The sequence below is a fragment of the Sceloporus undulatus genome, chromosome 3 (genome assembly GCF_019175285.1).
Source record: "Sceloporus undulatus isolate JIND9_A2432 ecotype Alabama chromosome 3, SceUnd_v1.1, whole genome shotgun sequence".
NCBI classification, from domain to species: Eukaryota; Metazoa; Chordata; class Lepidosauria; order Squamata; family Phrynosomatidae; genus Sceloporus; species Sceloporus undulatus.
In genome coordinates, this window is record NC_056524.1 from 125,165,214 (window position 1) to 125,178,235 (window position 13,022).

Genomic DNA, 13,022 nt, shown 5'->3' on the forward strand with positions numbered 1-13,022 from the left:
CCCTGACAGAGCCCACTGATTGGTCTTTACGCGACGAAGGGGTGTGTCTATGTGTTTGTGCGCGCGCTTCTGTATGAAATGAACTGACGTGCCTCTTTCTCTCTCTTTTCCCCCCCTTTCTTTGCTCGTGGGCTTTCCTATTGGCTGCCGTGAAATAGAGCCAGGCGATTGGCTGGAGCGGACGTTCTACTCTTCCGTGATTGGCCCATGCGAAGTCCCGCCCCGCGAGGAAAAAAGAGGAGAGTATAAAATTGGGCGAGGGAGGCAGCGTAACGCCAGTTGGCGGTGGCAGGGAGGGAGAGCGGTGAGGATAGAGGCCGCCACTTTCCTCGATGCGGGTGTCAATCGGGTTTTTAAGCATGCCTCATAACCACGGCTGAGGGAAGCCCTGTCGCCGGTGTTTCCTTTCTGGTCCCTTCGCTGAGGCTCCTCTGCTCTCCCCGAGGCGCCATGCCCTGCTCTCCGGAGGAAGCCTCGGAGGAGGAGGAGGCGGAGGAAGAGCGGGGGAGGCAGGGGTCCCGAAGGAGGGAGGCTTAGGGCTGAGGACGGAGCGAGGCGCCATGGAGGAGCGTCTGAGCCGGTGGCTGCTTCTCCCTCTGCTCCCGGCGCTGCTCTTCCTCCTGGTCCTCTACCAATACGCCTCCTTCGGAGGGAGCTGCCCCGACAGCAACAGCAGGAGCCACCGGGCGCCCCCTCCGTCGTCCTCCCCTCGCCCTCCTCCGCCTCCTCCTGCCTCGCGCTGCCCTTATGCTCAGCCCCGGCGGAGGCAGCAGCACCTGCAGCCGCCCCTGTGCCGCTTTGACATGCGGGGCCGCGACGTGATGGTCTTCCTCCACATCCAGAAGACGGGAGGCACCACCTTCGGGAGGCACCTGGTCCGCAACATCCGCCTGGAGCAGCCCTGCCAGTGCCGCCCCGGGCAGAAGAAGTGCACCTGCCACCGGCCCGGAGCAGCGGCAGCAGCAGCAGCGGGGGACGGCGGCAAGGCCGGGGACACCTGGCTCTTCTCCCGCTTCTCCACCGGATGGAGCTGCGGGCTCCACGCAGACTGGACCGAGCTCACCAGCTGCGTCCCCGCCGCCATGGAGCGCAGGAGGGGGCCGTGCCCCGGAGGAGGAGACCCAGACAGAAGCCCCAGGTCGGTCCTCCTCCTGCGCATGAACCCACGCCTTTAATAGGGAGGGTCTTCATCATCATCACCCAGGACTGCCACAGACCTCCAGCAGGGTTCAGAGAGGGTTTGGGAGGAGGAGGAGGAGGCTGAGAGAGTGTGGCTCCTTCCATGGCTTCAGGTGGGAGTTCAACCCTGGGCCCCAGAGTCTCTCAGAGCCCCAACAGACAGGACAAAAGGGAGCTCCTTTGGGCCACTTTGGAGGCATGCTGCTCAAAGGAAGCCATGCTCCAGCCCTTAGGACTGGAGCATGGCTTTGGCACCACTTCCAGCCTCTTAGGACCCATGCAGCATTTAAACAGCATACCTCCAAAGTGACCCTAGCAGCTTCATTTGGGCCTGTCTGTTGGGGCCCATAGTCCACAACTCAAACCATCTCACCACATGGTAGAAATAGTGCAGCTGGACCACGCTTTAGCTTTAACTGCCATGGCTGCATCATCCCACAAAATCTGTGGTTTTGTGAGGCCACAGCACTCTTTCGGTTTCCACCTTATGGCAACCCTAAGGCATGTTTGTCCTGCAGGTTTCTTGTCAGGATTTCTTCAGAGGAGATTTGCCTTCACCCAAGGAGGCTGAGAAAGTGTGGCTCACCCATGGCCACCCAGTGGGTTTCATGGCCGAGCTGGGAATCAAAGTTGTAGTCCATAGCTCAAACCACTAGCCACTCTGGCCTTTAGTTATGGGGGGGGGTTTCTGTTGAGTGTCTTCAGAGGGGTTTACCACGGCCTTCCTCTCAGGCAGAGAGTGGCTTGCCCAGGGCCACCCAGTGGGTTTTTTATGCTCAGGCAGGGAATAGAGTAGCCTTAAGAGCAGATTTCAATCCACTTTGAGAACCTTTCCACCAAGGGGAAGACAGCACTCACACGTTAACCTGCCCAAGGCGGTCTGTGGTCTGAATGGAACAAGTGCTTTGTAGGTTCCCTCGCTTGGTGTTTTCTTAATCTTTGGTGTTGTGTGCCATTAAGTTGACACTGACTTTTAGCGAGTGTCATCAGCTTTTTTTCCAAAGCACCCAGAGGAAGTTTGCCATTTCCTTTAAAACTGAGAGTGTGTGACCTGCCCATGACCAGTGGGTTCCTGTGACTGAAGACCCACTGATTCAGTGGGTTGACTCTAGGGCCCGAACAGACAGGCCAAAATAAAGCTGCTTCGGATCACTTTGGAGGTATGCTGTTTCAATGACACACACATCTTAAGGGGCCAGAAGTTGTGCTCCAGTCCTTAGGACTGAAGCATGGCTTTGGTGCGGCTTCCGGCCTCTTAAGGCACATGCAGCATTTAAACAGCATACCTTCAAAGTGACCCAGAGCAGCCTTATTTTGGCCTGTCTGTTTGGGCCCTGAGTGGGGATCAGACCCTGGCCTCCCAGAGTCTCCCATTGTAACCATTGCTGCTGTCTGATGTTGTTGTCTTCCTCTCTTTTTACTTTGTTGCTGTGTGCCTTCAAGTCATGTGTGACCTGTGGTGACCCTAAGGCATGGGATTTTCTTGGCAAGATTTGCTCAGAGGAGGTTTACAATTGCCATCCTCTGAGGCTGAGAGTGCGTGGCTGGTCCAAGGTCACACAGGGGGTTTCCATAGCTGAGCTGGGATTTGAACCCTGGCCTCCAGAATCATAGCCCAGAACTTAAACCACTATGCCACACTGGCTCTACTCTTCTTAGTCTTTACACATTAACAGTTGTGCACTAAGTGGCTTCTAACTATGTGCAACCTTTGTTTAGACCTTACTTATCCAACTAAAAGTGACTCCTCATGAAGCATTTAGTCTTCAACTGCTCAGGAACTGTTTCTTATGGCACCACTTCATGTCATTTAAAAATACCTTCTCTCAAGGAGTATACCTGTAGTGCTGCCACAGTAAGCAATACAGCACCATCCATATATTGATATATGAGGAGCTGTCTAATAAATCTGTGAGGAGCTTGGTATCTGGTAAATGAGGCTTTCATTTCAACTTGTAACTCCACCTGCAACTGTCTTGCAGAAGTGTTGAAACTGAGGGCTAGTTCACACAACCAAATCATAGATGGCAAAACCTGGTCCACAGCTGACTGTTCTACTATATAGCAGGGGTGGAAAGTGGGCAGTTACTGGACTGCAACATCCAGCATTCACCATCATTGTCTTTACTGGCTGTGCTTGATGGGAGCTGCAATCCAATGACATCTAGAGGACCTTACTTTTGCAATCCCTGCTATCATTTCTTCCTGTTTTATGCATGGAATGACAGATTTACGTCTAATGTTCACTGAAATATTTTACATATCTGATCTTGCTATCTTTTAATTGGACAAGAGGTTGATGTTTTGATTTGTGTGAAATGCAGTACTTTGAAACTCCATTTATTTTTGAGTGAATGTGCCTTGGGTTGGGTGGCATGTTTCGTACTACGTACTTGTTTCTATTAGGCTTAACTTAACAAGTATGATACTGTTACATGTTTAAATTTCAGTCTGTTGCATAGCCACAGTACTGGAAACCTGTGAAAACTTAAAGAATTTAAAAAGGCTATGGTAATAGAAACATAGGACTCTATCGGAGTGGTCTAAAGAAGCATGCGTTCTCAAGATACAGCTCCATAGGTTTTGAAGATGGTTGCCACCTTTATGTCTACTTGTTCTGTTCTTTTGGGGGGTTGATTTGTAGCAATTTCTTCCTGCACCAGGGCTCCTCCAAAGTTTTTTTCAACCAGAAATGTGTTTTGCTAAGCTGTCCATTTGGATTCAAGGGCAAGTTTTTTCTTCTCTGAATTCTCTTCTTAGAATGCAGCTTCACTGTTGTACTGTAGGACTATATAACACTGTTTTGTTTTCTAAAAAGAGAATGAGAAGAGGAGGATCTTTCCTTGCTTTGCAATATATCTTGAAATTAAAAAGAAACCCACTTGAGGGTGGAATTGAAGTGTTGCCCCCTGATCCTGAGAATTGCCAGAGAATAGTCTGGGATAACAGCATTTGTTTATATATTTAAATCCCACCCGCAAGAACTATAGCAAAGGATGCCACATCCTCCCAACACATTTGCCTCATAATTCAAAGACTGGTTCTGTTTGTTGAAACTCTGTTCGCTAAGATGACTCTTGGAGTTTCATGGTTAATTTCCTTGGTTTTCATAATCTGGACATTCTGCATATTTGGTTCCTGCAGCTGAGTGTTCAAATGTTTAGTGGGAAATTCTTTTTGTTATTATCTTTATCTAGTTGGGCTTTGGTACATTACTCAATAGGACAAAACTGTTCCTAATTTTTAAAATTCTCTTATTGATCTGGAACCTGGTTCCCTTATTATTGTTCACTTAGAAAGACCGGCTGAGTTCAGTGGCAGCCTAATAGGTTGTAGCCAAACCCACCTCACCTTTTTAAAAATTCTGTTTGTGTTCAAGTATTGTGAGACATGTTAAGTGTGGCTCTTGTTGGCTTCTGTCCGTTGCAAGTAGTGTCTATAAGACTCTGGAGTGATGGAAAGAGAATAGAAGACAGGATACCTTAAGGGAGTGGCAGAGTTAGAAAAGAGAAGAAGATAGTTTACTAATATAAACATAGATGAACTTTAACATTAGGTAAAGTGACACATTACTTGTACTGTTTTTAAGGAAGAGAGATAGGATAAGCAATATGTGCCTTCAAGTTGCCTGTCAATTTATGGCAATCCCATGCATTTCATATGGTTTTCTTAAGCAAATAGTATTCAGAGGTAGTTATACCAATTATTTCCTGAAATATAGCCTACAGGACCTGACTTTCCTTAACTTTGAGAAAAGCATGGCTGCCTATCATGGCAGGTGTGTGTGTGTGTCTTCAAATGATGGTATATGTTTCTTTTTTATTCCCTTTCAGCAGTGAGCCTGCCATTCCAAATTTGGACTATCTATTCTAGAGGAAGTAAAAGCCGTTTGGTTCCATGCAAATGTTATTCAGGATGTCGTTTTGCTTAGGGTTAGTGGCAATGGAATGAGGAAAGACACAGGATATCCCTTAATGATGGATCATTTAACCAAATATTATGGTCAAATCTAAGGGGGATAAAGCATCAGATAATGTAATTAAAGGATTCAGAGGAAATTGTCTTTATCAGCCAAAGGTACATCTACAGCCAGAAAGGAATGGTTTATGTGCTGGTATACTGCAACTCTAGTGTCAAAGTGAGAATACAACCAGAAGTTGTTTCCTCTTCTAACCAGTTTCCTACTCTACACTGCTTTCCATGCTGGAGAGTCATCACCAGACTGTCCTACCAATGTACATGATAGAAGGACAACCATTCAGTCACTCCTTCAATGACATACTGAAGCACAATAGATGCATTCAAGAGGCTACCTTTCAGGGTTCTAATTTATAATTTTGTCAGATATGAATGAAGGTTGTCATCAGTGCAAATATTTGATCTTGTACAAAATACTTGAAATCTAGTTTTGAAATTACACCCAAAGAGCTGACATTTTTGATCAGTTGCCTATATTTAGCTTTGAAAAAATATGCTAAAGACAGTGTAGTATTGTTATCCACATTTTGGGCTTTATGCTGTAGAATCTGGAGTTTATTGATTCCTTAGCCCGCTGTGTCTTGTGTTTACTGAAAATGAAAAGCTAGTGTGAACTTTAATGCCATGCATCCTAACACTGTGATGCTCAGAGGTTGTTGTTGCGGGCTTTCAAGTCATTTTCAGCTTATGGTGATCATAAGATCACTCTATCACAGAGTTTTCTTGGCAAGATTTGTTTAAAAGGGGTTTGCTGTTGCCTGAGGTTGAGAGAATGTGATTTGCCCAGGACTACCTAGAAGGTTTCCATGGTAGAAGTGGGATTCAAACCCTGGTCCCCCATAAAACCTTATGAGTATATTTTAATAATTTTATAGTGTTGTATTTTAACTATGGGTTTATGTGTTTTTAATTGTGTTTTGTATTTTAACATGTTGTACCCTGCCTCAAGCTTTGAGGAGAGGCAGAAAAGAAAAAATTATTATTATTATTATTATTATTATTATTATTATTATTATATGTGTTTATAGTACAGGGTGAGTACTGCTTATTTGAAATGCTTCAGACCGGAAATGTTTCATATTTCGGATTTTTTGAGATTTTGGGATACCTCTATTTGCATATACATAATACACAAAACAACAAAAATAGCATTGTATGTACTGTATTTACAAGGCTGGAGAGGGATGTGAGAGATGCAGCTGGAGAGAGATCGAGGATCTGTGAAATGGCAGGGATACAAATGTAGTTCTTGATGCGAATTCATGGCTCCCACCATTTGACAGACTGATGTGTTTATCTCCAGTCATGTCTCTTTTCAGCCTCATGTCTTTCTCCAGCCTTGTGTATTGTTTGTTTGCTACTTGTGTTATGTACGAGATGTGAAGCTGGAGAGAGATCTGAGAGAAATGAGCAGAAGTGCCACGTCTGCCAACTTGAAGGTGGAAGCAGACAGCTGGTAGCAAATGGTTTCAGTCTTTGATATTTCAGTAATTATGGTGTGGGTCAAACTGTCCAAAAAGGACAGTCTTCCGGCACCTTGATTTGCTCCATGGGGAAGCCGCAGCCTCCAGACTGCAGGACTTCCCCACGGAGCAAAAAGAACCCACAAAAAGCGGGTTATTGCGGTGCGATTATGACGCCACAGTGCGCCAATGGCACACTCGCAGCGTCATAATGGCGCCACGATGTGCAGACATAAGCGTCCGTCACGTCAAAATGGCGGTGTCCATCTGTGCAGGGTGCTGCCGTTTTGACACCCTCTTCATGTGCGAGGGGTGTCTGTAAGCACCGCCCCTTGCACGTGATGAGGGTGCACTATAGCGCTCGTCTGTATAGCACCTATGTGTCATTATTAGCTCTCTACCAGTAAAATTATGCCTTGTCTTTTTTGAAAAGGGATCCAGCATCTGCACTATATGTTTATAATGTATGAATCACTCTTCATCAGATGAATTGCTTCAGATCAAATCACCCTTGAGTTACATCATGATTTAAATCACCTAGAAAGCACTGATGTAAATCACTGGTTTAAATAAAGTTTTCCACAATCCTTCACAGTTTTTGAAGAGTGGTGCAAATCTGATCGCTAAAATAAGATAATTTAAAATTATGTAGAGCATTTAACAAAATTTACTTTGTATAATATTTAAAGATAACTTTGTTTTTATTTAAGAAAAAATACTACATACAGTGAACCCTTGCTATACGCTGGGGCTTGGTTCCAAGATCTGCCGTGGATAACAGAATCCGTGGATGCTCACATCCCATTAAATATAATGACATAGCAAAATGGTGTCCCTTATAAAAAATGTAAAATCAAGGTTTGATGTTTGAAATTTATACTTTTTTTGAACATTTTCAAACTGTGGATGCTTGAATCCGTGTATTAAAAAATCCATGTATAAGAAGGGCCAACCATATTACCGGTTTCAGGTAATACGGATGCAGCAGGAGAATATTAGGAATAATCAGTATATCATTCACAAACAACAGCATTCATGTCTAAATCCAGTAGTTGATCTTAGCTAGAGCAGAACCATTGAATCAATGGGAAATTATATAAATTGAATTGATTTGGTTAGTCTTCTCTGATTGGGACTGACTACTGGATTTAGGCGTAAGTGCTGTTACATATGTATGAGTGAGTTACTTCTTATCAAAGTTTATTAAACTAAATCTGACCTGTTAATTTAACTCTGGTTAAGACCTATAAAGGTCTATACAGCTTTTGCTCAGGCTGTCTGATAGATGTAACTTTGCATAATGATGATTCTTTTGGGTCCCTTAGATTCTCAGGAGATGCACTTCTCTAAGTCCCACTACCTCCACAGACTTCACCTGTGGGGACATGAGAGAGCACCTTTTCAGTGTCTGCTCCTAGGCTTTGGAAGTTTTTTTCCTAGATAGGCAAGAATAGCCCCCTCCTTTGGTCAGCAGGCAAATTCCCTTTTTTTCCTGAGAGGTTTTTGAGAACTGAAGGTTTTTAAGGAAACTGCTTTTAGGATGGCGCTGTACTGTTTTTAGTACCTGAACTATCCTTGTTATGTCCTTTGACATAAGACTCCAGCTTAATGCGAGTTTTCTTGGCAAGATTTATTCAAATAAGGTTTCCCATTGTTTTTCTCTTAGGCTTAAAGAGTGTGACATGCCCAAGGCCATCCAGTAGGTTTCCTTGGTAAAGCAGGGATTCGAACCCTAGGTAGCTCAACTTTCAAACTGCAACACTGTGCTGGTTACCTTGGTTTTAACAGTACTGCTGTTTTAAACTGCCTTTTATCATGTTAATTGTATGATTTAAATTGTTGGTACTATAGTTTAATTCAATTTTATTGTTGCCCTTCTGTATGTTTTAGCAATATTGTATTTTAATTTGTAAGCTTTCTTCAGTACCAGTGGAGGAAATAAAGTTAATAGCAATAATGGTAATAGTGGGCCTGAACAGACAGACCAAAATAAAGCTGCTTCGGGTCACTTTGGAATTATGATGTTTAAATGACACATGCATCTTAAGAAGTCAGAAGCTGCACCAAAGATGCACTCCAGTATTTTGGCCTGTCTGTTCAGGTGTCATATTTGCTATGTCAGCATTACTGACTTATGGGTATTCCTTAAAACATGCATAGAACATCTGTGGGCATCTTGATGCCCTTTCCTCACATGGGAAAGTCTCCAAGGACTTTCCCCTCCTTTTTCGTGTTTAGTTATAGATTACATGTATATGAATATGAGAGGGTAATTAATCCTTTTGATGAGACTGCTAGATTTAGGTGTCATGTTTGTGATAAGATTTAATTTTAAGTGTATTTAAATGAGAATCAAAAGAAAAATTGAATATTTTATTTTACATGTTTTAACACATCAGATTAAAAAAAACATTGATTTTATTCATCTGCTTTTCAGCAAACTGATTGGAAGATATATATGGTCTTTATGTGGACAAGAACAAATACACTTTTTATTAGATGTCTGTAGTCTCCACAAGTGAAATTTAATGGATGAAGTGATTAAATTTGATGTTGGGTAGAATAGGACATCCTGGTAGAATTTTAGGAGAAGGAGTGGCTTCATTCTTCTGTTTATTTCCTTGCTCCTTCCTATGATTATCAGTAGTTGAACCAGATACACAGGATAAAACATTTGTGATTTGCCAAGCAAAGTATTCATACTCATGTATTCAGCATTTTTTCTTTTTTTAGTTTCAACATATCCTTGAACATGAAGACAGGACAATAAAATTTGGTCTCCGGAGAGATTCATGCCATAATTCTACATTCGATGTTTACTACTTTACTTTCTAGGAGGGAAGGGTTTGTTTAGAATTCATCCACTCTGTCTGCTATACTGCAGAAAAAATGGAAGGTATAGATTAGAAGGTTACCCAATTCAAAACAGACTGAAAAGAATCTATTGAAATGAAACATTAAAATTGAGTTCTGAGAACAGAATAAAGCAGCAGTTTAATTAGCAACAACGGGCTTCTCGACCTACTTTTACCTCAAGGGCTTGGAGGGGGCCTTCCCTCAGTCCAGGGGGAGTGAGCCAGGGTGCGAGGGTCACCAGGGCCTGTAATCCATGTCCTGCTGCCTGGCCCCCATGGCGATTTCCCTTCCCACTGGGGGCATACCTGCCCTCCTCCGCTGAGGCCAATGGATCCCCACTTGCTTCCCTTCTCGGCCACAATTATTATTATTATCATCAGCTGAGCTGGCTGCAAGGCAATGAGGCAGAGAGAGGGAGCAGAGGATCCCCTCAATTGCTTCCCTTCTCGGCCCGATTGCCCTGAAGCTGGATTGCTTTCTTTGAGTAATACAGTGAACCCTTTTTTATGCGAGGAATCTGTTCCGGACCCCCCCCCCCGCGTAAAAAAAACCCCTTGTATGCTCGAGCCCCATTGAAAATAACAGGGCTCGTGCATGGTGTGGTGTGTGACAGCGCGCGCGCGCCACAGGCACATGCCCCTTACTCTTAATGGGATGTGCCGCCCCTTTCGCCCCGCACGCTCCCTGGCTGCTTTCAGCGTATCCTGAAAGCCGCGTATGGTGCATCCACGTATGACGTGGGTGCATTGAACTTGTTTATAAGAACTAAATTGTGCCATATCTCTTTATCCTATTGTTAATTCTGTCATATTTATGAAGGTGTTTTACTCCTCTTAAACTTTATTACTTCAATCTAAAATCTTATAGCTGCTAATTCACCTCATATATTACTTGTACATTTTGTAACTATATTTCTGTGTCTCTTAACATTGTGATAAATTGTGATTGTGATAAATATATTATAAAACTGTGAACACTGAGACATCAACTCAGGATTTCTGAATTCAGGTCTAAGAACTGTTACAGTTTTCATTCCAACTAAGATACTTAATGGAAATCTGGGAATTCAAAGCTTTTTTGTCTACAAAGCAACAATATGGAGATGATGAACATTTATGACAACAAGAACAACTTCTTGAAAGTTAACCATAAATGTACCACAAGATATTTTGTATATGCTGAGATAGTGTTAACTCAACTACTTGTCTAGGTCATGTCCTGGGAAAGACACTGGGTGTATCTAAATTAGATATTAGAAACTAGTATTTGAAAAGATTCTAGGAAAAGCAGAGCAATGGCCACTTTCACCAGAAGATACTTACAGAGATCTGCTTTATGCTTGCAGCCTGGCTCAGATTCTGTGTACAAAATATCTTGTTTCTAATTATGTGTGCACCTTCACAGGCTCTTTGAATATCTACTTGCCTTCCTTAAAAGCAAATGTTAACTGGATAAATTCTTAGTTTCACTAATTTGCTAATAGTTTCAATGGTTGGGCTAGGAGGTTCCTGCATTTCTGGTAATCACCCCTTGAGGCACACTTCCGGAATGGGATGGGGATGTTTTGCGGCGGCGGCAGTGTTCCACGTGTGCAATAAAAGCCATTCCCTGCCGCCTCCCGTTCCCAGAACGTTCCCTTTTGGAATGCTAGTGGCCCATTCCTGGGGCAATGAGGTAAAGTTCAAAGTGTGTCTTCTAACACTTCATTACAAGCTTAGATGTTTGTTTGCTTTCACAGATTTAATGGACTTCATTTTTACTGTCTGAAATGCATGGCAAACTCCACCGATTTCAGTCGTCAGAAATAACGTGAGGATTATCTCACTCCATTACTTTCTTTCATTATTTGTGTGAGGCTTGTAGCATTGTATTGCTTCCAGAGGGGAAAAGAAGCCAGTCTTTTGTGTTTCATTTGCTAAACAAATGAGATATAAAATGAGGTCCCTAGTCTATGAGCCCCCTGAGGTTATTTGGTTTGTCATATCAGTATGACACTTTTCAGTGATGATTGCACCCATAATGTTTTTAGGCACATAAAGCTATAATTCATTACATGTATTGCTTTGCAATAAATGGATTATGAAACTATTTAATATAAAGGCTATTGACAGCAATGAACATTGCACAAAACGTCTCATGTACTTTTAATCACTTCAGTAATGAAAAGGCTAAGATATTTCTGTGGACAGTATGTTTTGTCTAAAAGAATGTCCTTAGTTAGATGTCCTGTGGCAAATCCATTTAGAAATTTATAAACATTACCAGCTTTGAAGAAAAACAGGACAATTATTTAACATTAGTATAAAATCAGGCTACTTACAAGGAATACATTTAATAATAATAATAATAATAATAAGTTTTATTTATATACCGCCCAATCACTGGGAATCCGAGCGGTTTACAACAGAGGGGATAATAGACGGTTCCCTGCCCTCAGGCTTACAATCTAAAAGACACGACACAAAAGGAGAAGGGAATGGTGAGGGAGGGAAGAATTTGATGTATTAAAGCTGTATAAAGTAGTAATTACTTTCTATTGTGTGGATTTTCAAGATACTGTATTTGCAAACTGTATTTTAAAATTTCAAAAAACTAGAAAGGAAATCAAACAGCAGACATGTTAAAAATTGAACAGATTGTCCAAAGCTGTACTACACATGCTATAGAAACTTGGAGTGTGAGAACCATGAGTCAAGGAAAGTGAGTAAAAAAAAAGTGGAACACATAAACATTGCAATACTAGGTAGGAGCAGGCTAAATTGGACAGGGCTGGGACATTTTGAATCTCATAACTAGTCAGTATTACTTAGGAAATGATAAGAAAAGAAGTGGGATGGCAATAATGGTGAGAATCCCATTGTGGGAGAAAGGCAGGATATAAATTCTTGAAATACACCAAAAATAAATAAGGTGATGTAGAAGGTTAAAGGATATAATGCAGACAGATTGAATCATGACAATAAGAGTTCAGACAAAACCCATCAACATTGTTATAATCCAGATATAAGAGCCAACCACAGAGACAGAGGGAGAAGAATCAGTCAACACCCAAAATACAATCTGAAGAACATCCCAGCAGAATTTAAAGATAAAGTGAAAAATAGATGCGCACTATGAAGTCTAATGGGAACCAGAATAACTATGGACAGAAACCAAGGGCATAGTCAAGAAGAAATGCAGAAAATGCTATCTGTGCCCAAGAAGAAAGAGAAGGAAAAATGAATGACAGACAAAACATAGATGTAATGGAAAGAAGAGAAGGGGGGGGAAAGGGGGGGGGACAGGAACAGTACCAGATTCATGGATATAACTTTTCAACAACTGGTGTGCAAGAATAAAGAGAATTACTATAATAATCAATGCAGAGAAATAAAAGCTGACAACAGAAAAGGAAGAACAAGATCCATGAATTAAAAGGGACATTTAGACCAAGAGCGAGGATGCTGTATGATTGGAAGAGAAACGTCATACATGACCAAGATGAAGTACAATAGAAAGTTATTTAAAAGAGATGAAAGGATGAATGACATTTGGGAAGAAAAATCA

At 42.3% G+C, this 13,022-nt stretch overlaps 1 protein-coding gene across 2 annotated transcripts in view; it reads left to right on the top strand.

The window, feature by feature from the left end:
* Positions 1-295: 295 nt before the first annotated feature.
* HS6ST3 (heparan sulfate 6-O-sulfotransferase 3) overlaps positions 296-13,022 on the top strand; it is a 265,360-nt gene continuing 252,633 nt past the window's right edge. For both annotated transcript variants that reach the window (XR_006103087.1, XM_042460084.1), the window contains exon 1: positions 296-1,138. Coding sequence is in view for 1 of the 2 variants with exons in the window: in XM_042460084.1 (XP_042316018.1) it covers positions 561-1,138 (578 nt within the window). In the remaining variant the exon portion in view is untranslated. The remainder of the gene's footprint in view (positions 1,139-13,022) is intronic.